The 21,633-nt window shown below is 38.8% G+C and overlaps 1 protein-coding gene across 1 annotated transcript in view; it reads left to right on the top strand.

The window, feature by feature from the left end:
• Window positions 1-20,773, top strand: part of SUGCT (succinyl-CoA:glutarate-CoA transferase) — a 536,095-nt gene extending 515,322 nt beyond the window's left edge. Inside the window, exon 14 of the mRNA XM_006757246.2 lies at window positions 20,333-20,773. Within this exon, the coding sequence (XP_006757309.1) occupies window positions 20,333-20,496 (164 nt within the window). The 3' untranslated portion in view covers window positions 20,497-20,773. The remainder of the gene's footprint in view (window positions 1-20,332) is intronic.
• Window positions 20,774-21,633: the final 860 nt, after the last annotated feature.

Below are 21,633 nucleotides of genomic sequence, written 5' to 3'. Positions count from 1 at the left end.
TCTCACATCAATGTTTCTCTCTCCCTTTCCCTTTCTCTAAAATCAATGAAAACATATCCTCAGGTGACAATTAAATATAGACATAGATGTAATAAAAACTAGAAAACATGAAGATACACATTAGCAAAATAATAGCAATAACTACCATGTTCACCTCCACCAGCACCATAGTACCTGACCGTTATAGAGAACTTCCCACATGCCAGGCAGTTCTTTCAATTAGTTCACTAAAGCCTCTGGGAAGGAAAGAAGGGGTTGGGGTGTATTTGAAATGAATATAGGGAAGTGCCCAAATGTTCACAAATGACAGATTTTGGCAGGGTGTCAGTTACTTTATTTTTGGTGTTCGGTGTGTTTGAAACATTTCAAAGTTCTTTAATTAAAAAGAAAATAAAACAAAAGCAATAAACAAAAGAAATATGAATCCTTTCAGGTGGAGGGGGCCCCTTCTGCCAAGGGTCCTGCCTTCTCACTGATGGAATATGTCCCCCCCAAGACCTCTCACTGCTTCCCTGACAGTGGTTTAGTCCTCTTCTCTTCTCTCTGTTCCTACTTCCCAGACAACTGACTGCCTCTAGTCCTCTGCCTTTCAGACCACCGTCCTGCCAGGGTTCCACAGTGTCTGTTCGAGGCCTGTGCTCCTTCCCACGCTCCAGCGGGCACTCTTCATCACCACATGGACACCCAATGGGTATGTCAAACTCAACCTGCTCAAAAGAGAACACTGATCACCACACACTGAATTCTCCATCCCAGTAAATAGCATTACCTTTAGAGTAAAAACAACAATCGGAGTCTTTCTCAGCCATCTTCCTTCTGTCACTTTCTAGAACTGACCCCACCGCAAGTCTTACTGGTTCTGATTTCAGAACACACATTGAATCAGAACACATCTTGGCCAACTGCTGCTGCCCAACTGGCCCCGGGGCCATCGTCTCCGGCCTGCACCGCAGACTGCAGTGGCCTCCCAGCGTTTGCTGGCTCCCACCACTATAATCTGTTCTCCACATGGCTTTTCTCAAACCTCCCCAGTGCTCCTCTGTACTCAGAACTAAGTAGAAAGTCCTTTTGGTGGTCTGCAGAGTGCACATCAATGGGCCACCAGTCCCCTTTAATGCCCATCCTTTCCTTGCTCCCTCCACTGCCAGCCTACATCCTTTGAGACCTCGCTGTTCATCAGTTCGGCCCACAAATGGCTGGCCTTTAGCCTTGCTCTCCCCTCTCTCTACCTGGACACCTCTTCACCTAGATATTTTTATGGTTCTCTTTCTTCCTCTCTTCCTTCAGTCTCTGCTGAAATCTCATCTCTTCAGAGAAACTTCCCTTACCACCCCACCTCATATAACAGCCTTGTCATTTTCTTTCTCCTTGCCTGGATTTATTTTTTTTTTCTAGAATCATGCCTGGCCCATATTAGGCGCACACCACACATTTGCTGAAATATTGAATTAATAATACTTCTCAAGCACGAGCTGGTCGCAGGCATTAACTTACAGTATGTCATTTTCGAAGAGCACAGAGGACTGAAACTCAGAGAGTGTGCCCAGGTTCTCGTTGGTGCCCATTCTGAGAGTGGAATTTGAAACTGTTCCCCTCTATTCTGTTTTTCCCCTATATCACACTGCATCTCTCAAAGGGGAAAGCAAGAAAAAACAACAACATTCAACTGCGTGCTGTTTGCTGCCAGGGGTTGTGCCGGTCACATTTACAAAGTTATTTGGATCTTCACCAATAGCCCAAGAAGTAAACATTGTCTCCATTTTAGAGATGAGAAAACTGAACCGCCTGAGAGGTTAAATATTTAGCATAACATCACCATTTCTGCTCAGTGGAAGAATGTACCCCAGGCCTGCCTCATCCACAGACTGTGCTTTCTTAATGACATCCATCCTGCTTGCCTAAAAGTTCCATTTTAATTCCTGTCAAAGGCCTTCCTCCCTGTAGCATGGGCTTAGCAATCCTTGCTGTTTTGTGAATGATTCCAGCCCAGTCTCCTTCCCTCTCCTCATTCCCTCCCTCTGCTGCCGGGACCTTTCCCCAGAACTTTCACCTTCCACTCATTGCTTACGCCTGCTCTATTCTCAGAGGAGCAATAGTTCTCATGGGCCACCCAGAAGTTGGACATGAGAAAACAGGTTAGGCCGACGAGAGCGCGTAGGGGAACAGCCAGTGCTGGGAGGCAGACGGTGCCCAACTTGCAAATGGGTTTGTTTGCTACAGTTTTCGGAGGGCTGTCATGTGGAACTTGAAACACATTTTATCAATGATGGATGGGGTCTTGGGATCATTCATGAAGCCTTGTATAATGTAAATGTCAAACCAAGATGCTACTAGATACTTCTAGAATTTTGGATCTTCACTAGCAGATCAGCATCAGTCACATGGATTCTGTGAGAAAATAAGATTTTTGAGTTTCAGTTGGAGACTGAGAATTCCCTAAAGACGAAGCCCAGACATCCCAATTGTTCCAGGCCTTCTCCTACTTGTGGTCCTCCCTGCCTGTTGGCCACCCCTGGGTCAGACCATGCAACAAGTGCTCTGCATAGCTGCATACCCCCACCCCCCCTTAGCAGAATCTACCTTGCCAGCAGTGCCCCCTTGTTTGTTGTTGTTGTACTGTTGGAGAAAATCTAATAAATAATTTGTAAACCTCCTAATAGCTATCAAATAGATCACATTTTTGTTGCAGATTTCTGGAGGAAAAACAAATCTTTATCCAAACTCCAAAGGTAGGAATGTTGAGCTGAAATGGTTCATATTCTACAACCCTGCATATAACAAGAAAACTTAACAAACCAAGGAGAGTCCTTATTTGAAAAACACTTCCACCTCCCCCCACTGAATCACTTCTCCCCAGTTTGTGACATAAAGTTCCTGTGTGGAGAGCAAATATGGACCTGGCTGACTCCTTTTAAATGACTATTTTTTTTGTACAAGTCCACCTATTTAGTGCTTTGCTATTTCAACATGTGTTCACAAATGTATTGCTTAATTTTCAACAGTCTCCGTGTTAAGTCCCAGACTGCCTTGTGTCTTTTGAAAATTGAAGTCATGGACACCAACCATTTTAAAGTTGAATTGATATTAAAAATAATGGTGTCCTTGCAAGGTTCTCTTGAACCTTGCCTTTCAGGATCTTGGCCCATAACTGCATCATTACTGTATAACCACCTGCCTTGAGATCAGATGCTGCAAATGTTCCTCTACTTGTCTCTAGATTGAATGAGTCACTAAGAGATTTGGTTCTATAACATCCCAACTGGGCCATGGTTAAACTAGCATTTACAATGCTGATTTCCCTCTCCCACTGCCAGTTCAAGTAGTTGTAGAAAAGGTGCACTTGGTGGAGGACTGTGGAAAATGCCAAACTCGTTAGAATTCTGTTGAACAGGACCTCACCTTTATTATTTTTTGAAAATCAGTAATGTCATTAACAAATGTTTCTCTGCATTGTTTTACTATAAAACGTGGGTGCCAGGATTGGAGGTGCAGTCTCAGTGTTCTAGGTTTGATGAGTACTTTCTTGTGCTATAAAAGTTTTTCTGGTGATTGTAAACTAATAAATTTCAGCATCTGCTTTTAGATTTCTAGGAAAAGGTGAAGTATGTTGTAGGAAATTCAGTATAAGTAGATTACCAGCTATGTTTTTGTGGGTAAAACAGAGACGTAGGGACTAGACCCTACTACAGTCCAACTGACTTGAAAATGATTGGATTCAAGTGGTGATGGTTTTGGGGATGGGATGGACGATGGTGAGAGTTTTCCAAAGACATATTGGGGATGTAATTTAACGTGAAAAGGTGTAGGAGACCATGCACTTACATCTGAGACAAAACCAACGTTGATAATGAATTTGCCACCTGAAGTATTCAGAAGTATGCTGGTGGTCCACTTCATGAAGACATTATTAGAAGTAAGATTAAAAAAAAACATTTCAATTAGCTGGAGCAATGGCCACATTTAAGAAATTGCAGTAGTTTATTTTACTGAAAACTCACTGCAAAAAAAAAAAAAGCTGACTAGTTAGGTTACTAAAAGACACCTTGTAATATTAGTCTATAAAAATAGAAGTGTACTATCCAGAATAAAGGAACAGAAAAATATTTTAAACTCTGAGCACCTGGAGCATTGCACTTCATTTTGATTATTTGATTAGAGATATAGGTAAAATGGAATCCAGAGGGGAATCCAGCAGTAAACAACCAGAATGATGAAAGACTTATAACCATAAAATACTTACAAAAAACAGAAATGTTTCTCTTACCTTGGAAAAAATGAGGGAAATTATGATATTTGCCTATAGAAAAAAATGTTTAACCATAGGCTGTGCAACCACAAAGTATCAAGCATATGACAAGGGTTTTGGCATGATGGTATTAAGGTCCTTTGCAAACCTGCTCTTCTAGAAGGTCATGGGCATACTTCTATGAGGGTTCATTTTTTATAAAATGGTGCCCTTTAAAAAATATTTTAGAACTTTGTAACATTTTCCTTAACTATCTAGACTAGAGCATCGGTTTTCAACCTGTGGGTCGCGACCCTTTTGGGGGTTGAACAACCCTTTCAGAGTGGTCGCCTAAGTCCATTGGAAAAACCCATATATAATTACATATTTTTTTTGTGATTAATCACTATGCTTTAATTATGTTCAATTTGTAACAATGAAATATGGGGTCACCACAACATGAGGAACTGTGTTAAAGGGTCGCGGCATTAGGAAGGTTGAGAACCACTGATCTAGAGTGTGGCTTCCCAATATTTTATTGAGATGATAAATATATCTTCTGTTCTGTCCAGTAGGATAGCCACTAGTCACATGTGGCTATTCAACACTAGAAATTGGCTAATTTAACTAAGGAACTAGTTTTTCATTGTACTTGATTGTAATTTTAATGCCCACATGGGGCTGATAGTAATGAGTAGGACAGCTCAAGATATTGCCCTGCTCTTCCGTTTCACCGTGCTAACACTTTAAGATTTAGTCTTCAGTTTCTTCCAGATTCGCCTAAAAGCTTAAAAGCAAATGTGTAACACAATTAAAATCTAATTTCCAGATTACTAAATGTGGACTATTATTTTTCAGATTCCTTCTAGATATTTTCTGAGTCCCATATCCCAGTTCTTCAAATTTCTTCTTATCAAATGACATCTGCTTGAGAGCACCTTTCATTATTTCTGGCATGTTGAAATGTTGATTGCAGAAATTAAGTTCTGTTAGTGTCCTCCTTCTGTCGGCACCCACATCCTATTGCCAGACCTCCAGAAATAGTGCTATCTAGGAAGGACCTGCATTTGCTACTCTCAATGCAGGATAAATATGACATTATAGGTAATCCCCAAGGCTTGCTAACAACTTGGAAAAATAACATATGTGATAGCTCTGTTTACTAGCATATGCTCATTTGTTTTCAAGCTTTAAAAAAGATAAGCAACTTTTTGGATTTAAAGAAAAATATTTTCATGGTTTGAAGTAATCTTCATTAAGCCTTTATTAAGCCCTTTCTTCCAGGAAAATCAATTTTTCAGCCCCAATTTCAAGATCAATGCAGTTATAGAACAGGGAAATATCCAGTATCTTCTTTTTGGAGGAAATCATTAGTATCTTCCATTCTCTTGAGATGAAGTGTTAGATTTGAACTGCTTTGTAGTAAAAGATAAAACCACTAATCAAATGCAATCAAATTGCTTTTGTTTTTCTTACCTTTTAATAACTCTTTAAAAACTTTTGATTTTTGAGATAATTGTATATATATACATATATATATGTATATATATGTATACACACACACACACACACACACATGCAGTTGTAAGAAATAATATCTTCCCCCATTGGTAACACCTTACATAAATATAATACAATATTACAGACAGGAAATTAACATTGACGCAATCCACTGATCTTTTTTAGATTCTACCAGTTTATGTGACTCATTTGCCTGTGTTTAATTCTATCCTTAAAATACATATTATGTATGTGATGTTCTTGACTTTATAACATTGTTGATAGTGTGATAACCTCCAAATCCTTTATAGTGTACAAAAATAGTCATTTTTCCTCACATAGACTATTTTATACCTCTTCATGTAATTTTAAGGTACAAAAACTTCCAGAGAAAGTATAATCCACACAGGACTCTTAAATTGTAACCCATTTTTTGTTATAGTATTTAGACTTTTTCTTTCATGATATTCAAAATGCCATGTGAAAGACTTATAATTAGAGTATTTATTATTTACTTTTTAACAACATAGTGTATCACTGCTCGTCAAAGGCTTTTTTACTCATGTTAATCTATAAATAAATATCTGGGATCAGGTCTTCTGCTTTTATGGCCTTTGTGAACCTAGAAACCTAAGAACAGCAACATTTTGAATTTGGTTCTCATTAATTTGGAATACGTGATCACTTAGATATTTAGATGATAATTTTGAAGTTTGTTTTTATGCTATCTTGTTAAACACACACAGACACACACACAAAATCTGAACAAATTATTGGCTTAATTATGATTAGACAGGACATGTTTTTGCTGCTCCTAAAAATAAGTAAACTCAAACAAGAATAAGTTCCCTTTGTGGGCAAAAGATTAATTTAGTAATTATAATCCACTTGTGTATATTATTAAGTAGCTTTCTTATAATTTACAAGGCATCTCTGGCCTAGCTTAATTTATTTTTAAGAAATGATATATTTTATATTTTTCATTTACTTAAGTTGGATTGTTACTCAGGCAAAATTAAGGAAGTTCCAATGTGGAAATGTCTTTCCACTTAACATGGACGGAGGATATCCTAACACATTTCATGCCAATTCTACTCTTAGCAGATGAAAAGAACTAAGTTTGTGTTATTGGAAACTGCAAAGAACTCCATGCCGGGAGGGAACGTTACTCATTCATTTTAATTAATGTATAAAGAAGTAAATTACCATCTTCAAATTTACAATGAAATTGTGAAAATGAAAACAACAGTTTAGATATTTAATAGTTATTGGCCCTTTTTACCTTGTTAAATACTTTTAAGTAATACAAAAGATACTAGGAAAGAATAACCACAGAATTAATGTACAAGAGAGTCAGCAGGGCATTTTGTAAACAGCAATCAAAATAGCTAATAAGGAGAATGTGGAAAAGGGAAGAAATAATAAATAAGAAAATGTTTGTGTACCACAACAGACATGTATTATGCAAAATTCATAATACCCACAAGCAAAGAGAAACATAGGAGACAATATTAAATTAACATGCAATTGTCAAAATTATGGTTCATATAAATAAAATCAAGACATTTTCCAAGTAGAAAAAAAATAGACATTAAAATTTAGAAGAAATTATGTCCTTCTAAGAAGGAATAATAAACATTTTTAAAAGCCTGACAGTGTTTTCCGGAGCTATTTTACATTGTTCAGAGTCCTAAGTATTATTGTCATATTAAAAAATTAATTTCTAAACAAATTAATTTAAGGTAAAATTTGGTATCACTGTACTAGCATCCAGGTGGTAAAACTTTTCTTGGTGTGAATATTAACATTATTTTTACTGTCTTTTTTATTTCTGAAAATATAAGGGTCCTTTCTCTTCATTCATATATTCAACAAATATGTATTGACCATCACAATTTACTGGCTTCTGGACATAAAGTGGACTCAAACCAGATATAGTTCCTGTCCTCACAGAACCATAAAAATTCCACCCAACTATTGGAATGTTTCATCTTTGGAATGTTGTAGTTATCCGTCCTCATGGGTAATGTAAGTGCAAGATTCACAACTAGATAAAGCAGAAGCATGAAGACAAACACATTGCATTGAATACTTTTTGTTTACATGTGATTCTTTTGGTTCATAGTAATGACAGTGCTTCACCTTGCTTTTGGGTATATTTGACAAGATTCATTTTGCTAGAATCTTGAAGTCTTAGAGTATGAATACTTTGAGTTTTATTGTGGCAGAAACCTGAGAACTAAATTCAAAATCTAGTTGTATTCATTCATTCATTCATTCATTCATCTACTCATTTGTTCATTCATTCATACATATTTAGCAAATATTTGTTGAGGAAAACAGACAGAGCTCCCTGCCACTGGAAATCTAGTGCTCTAGCAGAGGGAGACAAAGAACAGTAGACATACAGGAACAATGTGGAAGAAAGAGAAGGTAGAGCAGAGTAAGGGGAATTGGAAATGGCAGCGTCAGAATGGCAGGTTGCAATGGTAAATACGGTAGATAGTGAGCAGAGACCTCATTGAGCAAAGGCTTGAAGTGTTTGTGGGAATGATATGTGTAGACATCAGATGGAAGAAAGTTCCAAGTAAAGAGAGGAGCTGGAGCAAAACCTGAGGATGAGTGTGCCTGGTGAAGAGCAGGAAGGCCAGCAGGACTGGAACAAAGTGAGTAAGAGGGGAAAAGGCAGGAGGAGATCTCAGTTAGGGGGAAGGTCGGTGGATTATGTAGAATTTTGGAATCCACTGTCAGAATTGTGAGCAGAAGAGTGCCGTGATATGAATTATGTTTTTAGAGGAAACTTTTTCTACTTCTTAAATAATATATTGGAAGGAAGCATGTAAGAAGGGACACATGATAGGAGGCTCTCACCAGCAAGAGATGATGGTAGCTAAGACTAGGCTTGTTGTAAAATGTGGTTGGATTCCCATATATTTTGAAGGTAGAGTCAACAGGATTTGCTGATGGGTTAGATATGGGGTGGGAAAGAGGAAAGTAAAGATGACTTCTTTTATAAACTTGATACAAAATATATTAATTTCCAAGATTTAACTTCTCCATACATATTTCTAATTCTGGACATCTAGTTAGTTTTTTGTTTCCTTTATGTCTAATTCATTTTGTTGAATAATCATTTATTAAACACTCACCATGTGATAGGTACTGTTGGAGATGCAAAATGAGCAAAACATCAGTTCTGGTCTCAAAAAAAAAATCACAAGAGGCAAAATAATTAGAAATTGAGATAATACCATAAAGGAAATGCCAGTCAAATGTTATAGGACAGAGAAGGGAGACACTCCTTTCAACTGTGAGAAAAAGGGAAGGCTCAACATCAGGTGAGCTTGAATAGAAGTTTATTGTGAGCTTGGGGATTGCTAAAATGAGGTGTACTCTAGGTGGGTCCAAGGATCCACATAGCATCAGGTTCAGAGGAGAATAATACAGTTTGGCTGGAGGGAACAAATGAGGAAAAAAAATTAAGTAAGCTTTCCTCCTATTTCAGGGTGCTTTGGCCAAGGAGGTCGCAGAAAAGATCAGAAGTGTGTGGATGTGTAAGAGACATTTCGGAGATAGGACTCAGGGTATAGCAAGGTATCAAAGGCAGTGCTGAGGATTAGGACATGCTAATGCAGAAGTAGGGACGTGGAGGGAAAGGACTTTCTCCTAAAATCTTTCCATCTGGAGCACAGAGGCAAGCAAAGTGAAAGGGAAAAACTACAATAAATTCTCATAACAAATAGCACATTCCCATTTTCTCAGCAGCAGGTCTGGAGACCTAATTTTCTTAAAAAAAATTATTGATTTTTTACAGAGAGGAAGGTAGAGGGATAGAGAGTTAGAAACATCGATGAGCGAGAAGCATCAATCAGCCACCTCCTGCACACCCCCCACGGGGGGTGTGCCTGCAGCCAAGGTACATGCCCTTGACCGGAATAGAACCTGGGACCCTTCAGTCCGCAGCCCGACACTCTATCCACTGAGCCAAACCGGTTAAGGCAGGACCTAATTTTCTTGATCCTCTATTTGATTGGGTTGTGATTGTGATTTCTGTGACCTCAGAGACTCTTGGGAAAGGAAAGAAGGTGGTAGATAAGGCTGATGCCTTTAAGAGAGAGATTAAGAAATGCAGAAAAATTTATTAAATTACAAAAGACCTTTAAAGGTTTACAGAACAACTTTTCAAAGCTATTTGAGGTAAGAGCCACAAATAACCACCTGCTTCAACTCTGTTCAGTTCCTCCTCTCCAAACTGAATCGAAATGCAATCTGGCTTCTTTGAATGGAAACTTCTTCCGGTATTTTCCTTAATCGAGCATAGAGGCAGAGGAGGTGAAGAGAAGGTCACTACTTTGAAGGTCTATGAAGCTTAAAATGTTCTGGCTACAGACTCCAGCTGAACCAATTTTGTTTTCCGTGGTGAAGTCTACCAAACAAAACCTTGGGAATGTGCCCAAGGAACTTGTATTGAATATTTGAATTTTAGAAGGCAAAGAAGCAGGATAATTGATTATTTTGGCAAAGAACACGTTGTCAGCAAGGTGTTTCTTCACCCTTCCTCACATTTTCAGAAGTGTTAAAAATAATTAGAAGCAAATACAAATGTTGGGAAGAAGCATTCAGGGGAGATTTTCTTCCATGCGGGCATTTTTCAGAGACCTCCGCTGAAAGTTTGGGTAGCACACTTTGAGGGTAGATGGAGTATTTGCTAATGAATATGAATAGCATTTCCTTATGGGCCATATATTTTTCCAGCAGGAAATGGATAATCTACTATGACATTTCAGTGGGTTGGAACAAGATAGATAAATCAAGTACAAGTTGCCGTGTTTCTTTTTCAAATGAAAGATAAATGCCTCAATGGAGTAGCAATCATAAAATATATAAGTATTTATAATACAGTACTGTTTTATACCATCTGCCAAAGAATGGTATTTATTCAGCCACTGATATGAGAACAGATTTTCTTCCACATTATGCAGGGAGGAAATACATCCTAGTGTTAATGAGCATGCACTTTGTAGTTAGCCAGCCTAAGTTCTAACAAAATTTTTAGTTGACTGGCTGTGTAATTTTGATAATGTTACTTAACCCCACTTTCCCTGTCGATCCAATGGTACAATAATAAGTCTACGTTTTAAAGTCATTTAATCTATCAAACAAGGTAATATATGAAAAGCATTCTACCAAATGCCTAACACATGCAAGTACTCAATAAATAATAGCTGTTCTCATCATTCCACTGGTAAAAATTGGCTACATACAAAATGAGCGTTTCAAAGTATTTGGAACATTTGAACTGAATGCTTTTTAAAGGAATGCGGAGGGACTAGATTAATGAGTCCCTCTTCTGGTTCAGGCAAATATGTCTCTGAATTAAAATTGAGGCATATAATCAATTTCCCTGTAATTCCCAAATAACATTGGCCCTAAACAATACAAATATATTACATGCTCATACTACTACATGTCCATCATGGGTTTAAAGGGCCCCAGGCTGGTGGAGCAGTCACCATCTCACACACTGCCAAGTTGTCATGAAAAAGAGAGAATCTTCAATCAGCAAGTGAGTGTTCTGGCCTGGAGGTAGCATACGTATCCCTTCCATTTACAATTTCTTGGCCACTCACATGACCTCATCCAACATCAAAGGGGTCAGAACATAATATCCTGCTCTTAGAAGGTGGAAAGTGGAAATTTGATGGACAACACTGATGACTACCATACGATTATAGACATAGTTGAAAATGCACTATTCCCTTACAGATAGTGGCACTTGAGGTACTCTTTATTGAGTCACAAAATAGCGAATTAAAGCTCATTACATCAGGAGTGATAAATGGTGCCTCTTAACTCTGGGTGAGACGGGAGGGTGACCCATCCAGGTTGGTGGTACCCACCCAGGACATGTTGCCTTGAGTTTCTGGAATGCTTGACAGCCTAAGCAGCCCCATAGATTGAGCTCTTCTGTGAAAGTTGTCCAAAGCCATTTTGAACTCTAAAGCCTTTTCCCACCATTTCATTCTAGTTCAAATGGTTTTATCTCATATCTAATGGGTTTAATGTGTTCTATCTGTATGATTCCATTTGGCGCCTTGGATGCTATGGCTGAGAGGCATCATATAAATAATATTGTTATTGTTATGATGATGAGTTCAAGCACTGGAGGGAAAATTGTGAAATAACTTGGTACTGAAGCCATCATTATTTTCAGCAAAATGAAGTTTGGCTTCTTATTACACTAGTAAGCCTTGAAGATTAAATGGTATCTACAGCCTGTATCTGAGTAATGGTCTAAAGAAGTCAAAATAAAAATGTTTGATATAGCATTTTACATATTATAAAACAGATGTTTGCTTTTAACTATTCTTGATATTTTAAAAAGTTGACACTCGTATCTGCTATTAAAAGAAACAACAAATGAAAAGACTCACACAATTACCTTTAATATTATTTATTTTTGCTTCCCTTATGATAGGACAGGCCAACTATTTTAATTATTTTAACCCTTAGTGTTGATCATTTGCCAGTGTGTTGTGAGGTTGAGCAATAGACTGTTTCATTGCTTTCAAAATGCATCATCAAGACGGGAGGTGCAGAGAGTTCTGGAAAAAAAGGACTGTTTAGGTTCCTTCCCTCGTGATGATGTGATATTATATTCCCATTACTTGAATATTCATTATGGTTACCCACATGCTTTTGGCTACCTCTGTTTCCTGCAACTGTTTACATTATTAAGTTGGTCTGGGTTATAAAATGTAGCTTGAACTCTGTATATAGTTAGTGCAGCGTGGGATGTTTGCATATATTGGGTAGATTCCCTTTTCAGCCTAAAAGAATCATGGAAGGTTTCTAAAAGGAGATGAGACAAAATAGGGTCTTGTTACTGCAGGGCCTCAAACCACAGATGGAAAACACTACAGGGATAGTCTGAGGAATTCTCTGGCACATCAGGATCTGGGTCCTCCCTGTGGCTTACACCAGATAACTTTCTGCAAGAAAATACAGCAAAGGCCTCATTCCTTTTCGGGTGGGGAGGGTGGAGGGCTTTGGAGAGCATTGCCTAACTCAGAAACATGAGAAAATGAAATGTATTGATGGTGCTGCGATTTTATGACTTCCTACAAGGAAATAGCTGGCATATGACAAATTAATTTGAAAAGGTGAGATAGTGATGTGTACATATTGCATAAGATATCTAATAGAACTGTAATCTGGAAAGATAGAGAGAACAGACTGGTCAGAACGTGAAATCTGAAGCTGTTCTTGGCCTGTTCTACTCTAAGACCCCTCAGTTCAGTTTCAAACTTAGATAATTCCCTCTTGCTCCCCCCCTGCCCTTTCACCAAGAAGCAGTGTGGAAAGAACCCAGCCACAGGTCTAATAGACAGTAAACACTCACCAAGTAGTGGTTTCCAATGTTATTCTCTGTGACTTGGAGACTGGGACAGGATACTTCCTCACCTACCTTTGTATTTTGTCAGCCTCAAGCTGTTGAACTCTAGATTCCATGAAATTTATCAGTTCAGTCTTCCTTGATAGGCATGTGCAGATGTCAAATAAAAAAGCTTAGCATTGTTTTAGAATCATACAGACCATCCCTGAGGGAACCACAGGCAGTTCACACACAGTCCTCGGAGGTAGATGTAGCCTTCAAAACATGTCACCCAATTCCCTTAAAGATTTTTTAAATGTAGTTACAGTTTACATTAAATATTATTTTGTGTTAGTTTCGGGTGTATAAGTAGAGACTCGTAGGTATTGTTTGTAGAGAGGACTAAGGGAAGAGTATAACCCATCTTCTCAGCCACCAGAGTGAGCTTCATAATTGTTGAGCTGTCCGTGCTGAGTACTTATATTTCCTGTTCCAGTTCTGAGACTTGAGACTAGTTTGTCAGCGTGCATCATGAGCAGTAGTGGTTAGATAATCATATACTTTACAAAGTGCTGCCCCTACTATTTTCAGAACTCACCTGGCACCATCCACACTTACTATAATATTGTTGACTGTATTTCCTATGATGTACTTTATATCCCTTTGGCTATTTTGTAACTTCCAACTTGTATTTCTTAATCCCTTCACCTTTTAAACCCAACCCCCCAAATCCCTTCCCCTTTGGCAGCCATCAATCTGTTCTTTGTATTTATGAGTCTGATTCTGTTTAGCTTGTTCATTTATGTTGTTCTTTAGATTACACATATAAGTGAAATCATATGGTATTTGTCATTCTATGACTGACTTATTTCACTTAGCATAATACCCACTAGGTCCATTCTTGCTGTTGCAAATGGTAAGGTTGAGTAATAATTCATTGTATATGTGTACCTGCACTTTCTTATCCACTCATCTATTGATGGGTACTTGGGTTACTTCCATATCCAGGCTATTATAAATAACCCTGCAATAATCATGGGGATGCATATATTCTTCTCAATGTGTTTTGGGTTTCTTCAGATACATACCCATAAGTGGAATTGCTGTGTCATAGGAGCTTCATTTTTAATCTTTTGAGGAGACTCTATACTGTTTTCCATGGAGGCTGCACCAATCTGCAGTCCCACCAACAGTGAATGAGAGTTCCCTTTTTTAAAATTCTTTTTTTGTTTAAAGTATTACGTAAGCCTCCTTTTTCCCCTATTGACCTCTCCCCAGCCACCCCCATCCCCCAGCACATGCCCTCACACCCCTACTGTCTGTGTCCATTGGTTATGCTCATATGCACGAAGTCCTTTGGTTGATCTCTTACCCCCTTACTCCCCACCTTCCCTCATAGGTTAGACAGGCTGTTTCCAAATCTTAGCTATTGAAAATAGTGCTGCTATGAACATAGGGGTGCATAGATCCTTTCTGATTGGTGTTTCTGTTTTCTTGGGATATATTCCTAGAAGTGGGATCACTGGGTCAAATGCAGGTTCCATTTTTAATTTTTTTGAGGAAACGCCATACTGTTTTCCACAGTGGCTGCACCAGTCTGCATTCCCAGAGAATTCCCTTTTGTCTACATCCTAACATTTGCTTGTTGATTAATTGATGATAGCCATTCTGATAGGAGGGAGGTGATATCTCATTATGGTTTAACTTTGCATTTCTCGGATGATTTAAACTTGAGCATCTTTTCATACGTCATCCTTATGTCCTCTTTAGAGACATGTCTATTCAGGTCCTTTCCTCTGTTTTTCATTGGATTGTTTGTTGTTGTTGTTTTTTGTTTTGAGTAGTTTGAATTCTTTATACATTTTGGATATTAACCCCTTGTCAGTTGTATCACAGGTGAATATATTCTCCCATTCAGTGGGTTGTCTTTTCACTTTGTTGATTGTTTCTCTTGCTGTGCAAAATCTTTTCAGTTTAATATAGTTCATTTGCTAGCTTTTCTTTTGTTTCCTTTGCCAAAGGATTAATATTAGAAAAAAAATAACACTAAGAGAAATGTCTGATACAGTACTACATTTTTTTCTAGGAGTTTTATTGTTTTTAGTCTTTCATTTAAGTCTTTAACTCATGTTTATTTTATTCTTGTATAATGTGTAAGGAGGTGTAAGGCTCATCAGGGGGAGGCCAGCAATGTTTATCAGGCCCAAACTGACCAGGATTTGGACATATGAAGGGAGGACTCTGCACCCATTTGGTGTGTGAGGGAAAAATGGCACCATTCTGGAACCACACAACTCAGTCTATTCCATATTCTTTCCATACCTCCTGGAGAGTACAGCCTCAGCAGGGTAGGGTGACAGGGAGTCGGTAGGATGGGGCTATGTATCCCCCAAGGCTGATATAGTATAGAGGGTAGTGCTTGACCCAAGAAAGATTGCATCTGTTGGTGGCATGGCAGAGGGACTCAGCACAGGGACTCTGGAGCTATCCATCCCTTCAACTCTCTCCCCAGAGCCACAAACCCCATCTCTCCTCACAAGACTGTAGTTCTCTGTGAGCTGACCCACCCTCCTCCTGCCAGGACCCAGGGTAAGTGGCTGAAAACAAGATTTTGTGTGGTGGCCCTTTAAGAGGGTGCCTGTGTTTCTAGCAGACTTCCTTCTCTCGCTAGAAAGACATAATCCCCATTGATTTTTAAAGCCTTATGTTATGTAGGCCCCTCTTTCCAGCCCTGGTGTTCTGGGCTGGGGAGCCTGGTGTAGGGTTAAGACTTCACACTCCTCAGGGAGTTCCTGAGCCACATGTGGGTACAGGGCCAGCCCTTCCTGCATCACTACCCTTTTTACTAGTCTCTATATGGCATCTTCTGTAAATTCCTCGTTATAAGACTTCTGTTCAGCTAGTCTTCAGTTGGTTATTCTCGTTAACATTTCTATGTTTTGGTTGTAATTATGGTTTTGTTCTGGAAGGAAATGAGTTTAACTTCTACCTACTCCATTGCCATCTTGGATCCCATAATTTGCCTTTGTTTTTGTGAGGGGTGTAAGGAGACCCAGGGCTTTAACCACCAATCATTAGATTAGCTAGGCCCCTCATAAGCACTTGTGGTTTCAGTTGATGTACTGGAAATTGCTATGCTGTGCCTTTATTTCAGTGTTTTTCAGTTTGATTGCTTTTTTAAAATATGTTTTTATTGATTTTTTGACAGAGAGGGAAAGCGATAGATAGATTGAAACATTGATGAGAGAGACACATCAATTGGCTACCTCCTGCATGCCCCCCAATGGGAAAAGAGCCCACCACTCAGGCATGTGCCCTGACCTGGAATGGAACCAAAGACCTCTTGGTTCCTGGGTTGATTCTCAACCACTGAGCAACACTGGCCTGGCTGATCACTTTTGATAAGGCCGAGGAAAATCACCTCACCTTTGTTTACCCCTAAGTGTCTATGACTCAGTCAAAGAGAACCTGAGTTTCTTTCTCTGCCTCTTCTGTGGGACATATAGGCCACGGTTCTTTTCAATGTAAAACTATCCTAAGTCTACCCTTAAGTCAATAGCAGTTTTCTTGTTTAAGGCCAAGAATATGGAATGGAATTTATTTTAAAGAAATGCATTTATCTCCAAAATTATGAGTTATAGAGATTAATTTGTTATTCATTTAATTTGCTTCCTGTGGACACTAACCATTTTTGATGTAATAGATTTAGTATCGATATTAGATCGTAGAGAAAAGGCTGCCTAAACTCCTTAAGACCTCAGCATTAGGGACGGCTCATTTCAGGTAATTCATTTGGAAGTCTCATCTCAGTGGGAAGTCTCATTTCAGTTGGAAGTCTCATTGTAGGTAATTCATTTAAGAAAAAGACACATCACACTGACTTCAGACATGTACTACCTCAGTGGGGTTCTTCTTTTGAAAGACAAGTTTTAGATGAAAACTGTTGATAATTAATGTCAAAATAGAACTGAATCTGAGAAAGAAAAATGAGTAAGGATCACATCCCTAAACCATCAGATTATCAGTTTTATCAGGAGAGTAGAACACCGTGCCTGCCGATGCATGCTCCTTTAATGAAATGGAACCAACTCATGAAAAACAGTCATGCACAGAGGCATTTAAAAGGAGATATGAGAAGAAAAAATGGATTTCACTGAGCTTCAGAGAAGGAAAACTTTGGGTATTAATTGAAAGTTGCCATTTATCTGTAGTGGATGGTATGTGCTACACAGGGGCGTGGCTTAATGGTCTCTGTCCTTTAACTCTATTGCAATGGTTTCTACAGCAATACTTTTTATTAATGGAATTCTACAAAGAGCTCAAAGCACGTTTGCTGCTTTCCTGACTGACATTCTGTTACCTAAACATGCATTGGATTTCCTTTTTAAAAATGAGATTCCAAATCAAAAGGAGGCTGAAAAAATTTGTATTACTGTTTTGCAGCCTTCTTGTGACTAGTTTGTTTTCCTGAAGGCTAATAAAATGATATAAAGGAAAGCCAACATCCATACCACTTCACTTAATGAGGCAGGAATGATAAAATCTGTTCCCCAATGTCAGTTCATCTTTTCAGAGAAAGAGTGGAGAGTAAAAAGAGACTGCTAAGGCTAAGACTGCTAGGGCGTTCAATGGGAGACAGTTCAAATGCGCATGGATTTGCATCCTGGAACTACTGATAGTATTAGCCATGTGACCTTAAGTAAACCCTTAGCTTTTGGGGCTTTAATGGCCATAAATGAAGAATGGGATAGTCTATTCCTAACAGTTGGGTGGAAGTATTGCTTGAGCTACCCTGTTTACAGTGGCTTAGTGTTCAGCGAATAGCTGGCAATATGTCTTTTCCCCTTGTACTGCAAGCTTCAAGATTGACGCTGTGGCAGCTTTTGCCATCAGAGTAACCAATGGATTTTGTGCATTACTGTGGCCTACGGAATATTTGCTTAGTGCTTTCTGTTGTCAAGTTTATGTGGTTAACACCATCCCCAATTTAGAGCTGTGGAACATGAGGCTCAGAGAAGTTAATTTATTCAAGATGGCTCTGCCAAAATGGCTATCATCAACAAATCAATGAACGACAAGTGCTGGGGAGACTGCGGAGAAAAAGGAACCCTCCCTCTTAAACTGCTGGTGGGAATGCAGACTGGTGCAGCCACTGTAGAAAACAGTACGGCGTTTCCTCAAAAAATTAAAAATGGAATTCCCATTTGACCCAATGATCCCACTTCTAGGAATATTTCCCAAGAAAACAGAAACACCAATCAGAAAGGATCTATGCACCCCTATGTTCATAGCAGCACAATTTACAATAGCTAAGATTTGGAAACAGCCTAAGTTTCCAAATGAAGCTTAGCAGATGAGTGGATTAGAAAACTGTGGTACATCTACACAATGGAATACTACGCTGCTGTAAAAAAGAAGGAATTCTTACCATTTGCAACAGCATGGATGGAACTGGATAGCATTATGCTAAGTGAAATAAGCCAGTCAGAGAAAGATAAATATCACATAATCTCACTCATTAGTGGAATATAATGAACAACATAAACTGATGAGCAAAAATAGAACCAGAGTCATTGAAGCATCGCAAGACTGTCCCACCTATGAGGGAAGGTGGTGGGTGAGAGGGTGAGAGATCAACCAAAGGACTTGTATGCATGAATATGAGCATAACCAATGGACACAGACTGGGAGGGGGATGTGGGGAGAAGGCATGTGCTGGGGGGACCGCTGGGGAGAAGTCAATGGGGGAAAAAGGAGACATGTAATACTTTTAACAATAAAGAATTTTTAAAAAGAAAAATATATGGAAAAACAAACAAAAAAAGATGGCTTTGCTAGAAATCACATGAAAAAAATGCTCAGTTATCAGAGAGATGCAAATTAAAACAACAATGAGGTACCACCTCACACCTGCCAGAATGGCTACCATTAATAAGTCAATAAACAGCAAGTGCTGGCAAGGATGTGGAGGGGAAAAACACCCTAGTACACCGCTGGTGGGAATGCAGACTGGTACAACCACAATGGAAACCAGTGTGGAGTTTCCTCAAAATATTAAAAGTGGAACTACCATTTGACTCAGTGATCCCACTTCTAGGAACATATCCTAAGAATCCTGAAACACCAATCAGAAAGAATATATGCACCCCTATGTTCATAGCAGCATTATTTACAATAGCTAAGATCTGGAAACAGCTCAAGTGCCCATCAATAGATGAGTGGATAAAAAAAAAACTGTGCTACATTTACACAATGGAATACTATGCAGCTGTAAAAAAGAAGGATCTAGGAAGGATCTCATATCCTTTGAGACAGCATGGAGGAACCTGGAGATTATTATGCTGAGCAAAATAAGCCAGTCAGAGAATGACAAGTGTCACATGATCTCACTTTTATATGGACTATAATGAACAAAATAAACTGACAAACAAAAAATATCCAGAGACATTGAAGCATGCAATGGTCTGACACATTTCAGAGGGAAGGGGATTGGAGGTTGGAAAGACATTAACCAAAGAATTTATACGCATATATGCATGGCCCTTGGACAGATAATAGTGCAGGAAAGACCTGTGGAGGGGGTGGAAATGGGATGGTGGGTCAGTGCAGGGGTGTGCTGGGGAGACATCTGTAATAACTTCAACAATAAAGACAAATTTAAAAAAAGAGGTAACATTCAAACTGAAGTCTCCCTAACAATGCAGCTTGCATATATAACTTCTACCATCAAAAGGGTTCAACCAGGGTCTGGCTGCTGTATGGCTGATTTGCTGTTTGTTGAACTAAATCTTGGAACTATACAGTTGGCAGTGAATAGTAAAAATTTGGGCTATCCTCACCTGGAATCAGATTTTCAGTTTCAGAAGGACACTATATCTTTTGGTCGTTGTTCTCTTGGACCCAGAGTGTCCAGTCAGTTGAGCACCCTACCTCTGAGATTTCCTGTGACAGGAGTGACAGCTTCTCAACAGGCTTAGCACATACCAGGCATGGACATGCAGTCCCCTGCACAGTGGTAGGCAGATCCAATGACGACTGTGCAGTTGGATGAAATGGAGTCAAGAAAAGCCACATGTAAAAATACATTTCCTTCCAAAATGATGGTGCATCTGCAAGGGTGTAACGAGCAGTGATATTCTTGGCATTCGTTGGAAACACCCCGGGCTGCTTGGGTAATACATTTCCTAGGGTTAGTCATTAACAGGCTTCCTGCTTTCCACCTCTGTTGACAGGCCCAGCTGTGAGATACAGTAAGTTCAAGATGTCAGAGGCCAGGCCACCTCCCCTGCTTGGGCAGCACACGATGCACATCCTGAAAGAGGCCCTCAGATACGATGACAGGACCATCGCCGAGCTGCTCAGGACTGGAGTAGTGAACCAACATGAAGCCGAATGACAGAGGAAAAATGCTCTTTCTTAAAAACAGCGTCTGACTGCACTTTACTAGCAAAGGCAATACTCTTTCTGAACCCTACTTCCCAATTCTGGTGCTTGGCACTAAAAAGAAGAATAAATTCCAGATTTCCTGCCTAGCATTTGGCTCTGGTATCAATGAATCTAGTGCTTCCTAAATGTATCCCACCTTTCATTCATTACCATTTTTTTCCTCCAGATAATAGATTAATTGTGAATTTGTGGGATTTTTTGGTAAAGATTTTTTTTTTTGTAAAAATACATTCCTCCTTCTAATTAGATGAATAGCCTAAACGTTTTGCCTCCCCAGCTCATGCAGGTCTGAAAAAGAGCAGGTCTCTTGACATTCTCTACTTGCACATAAAGTCCTCATTTAAACCTTTGTTAGGAAGTCAAAGCAATAAGCAGAATGACAGTCTCAGTGATTGATTTTAAACAGAATAACTTAATTTTGAGCTCATGAGCTCTTTGTTAATCTGTAATTTAAACCATGGATTTTGCTGATGGCCATTATAAAACTGAACTTCATTCTCCACAGGAGAGTAAATGTTTGATTTATGCTGTATTTCTCTAATTAATTTCATGATACATAGCAGAAAATCGATTTCCACCAATGCATTTTGAGGTGTAGGTATCTATCTGCAATAAGAGTAGAAAAGTGTTTCTTTAATTGATACCTTATTGTGAGCCAAGTGTAAATGCAACATGTTTTTGAATGAATATCAGATGACTATCTAGGTATTAAATAATGTATAAACAATGACAAATAGAAGAATAAAACATTTTTCTTATAATTTGAGTATCCACTGTAGAAAAATGTATCCTGTCTTGATATTAAATATTTGTACTTAAACATTTAAATAGTTGTCAGTGAATTCAAAGTAGAGAAAATATCTTCTGTCCAAAATGTAGTAACTGAATTGTATGTGCATTCCAAATTAAACTGTCACTCAGACTGTCAATCACCCACACCCAGGTATAGACCAAGGAATAAGATAACACCTACTATCAATATCCAGGTATCATCTCAATTCATGGTTGTTAGACACACATATTTGAAAGTCATGCCATTACATGTCAAGTGGTAAGTTAGATTATAGATAGATATTCATCCTTCAAA

This window comes from Myotis davidii, unplaced genomic scaffold (genome assembly GCF_000327345.1).
Source record: "Myotis davidii unplaced genomic scaffold, ASM32734v1 scaffold573, whole genome shotgun sequence".
Lineage (NCBI taxonomy): Eukaryota > Metazoa > Chordata > Mammalia > Chiroptera > Vespertilionidae > Myotis > Myotis davidii.
This window is presented reverse-complemented; position numbering and strand designations above follow the sequence as displayed.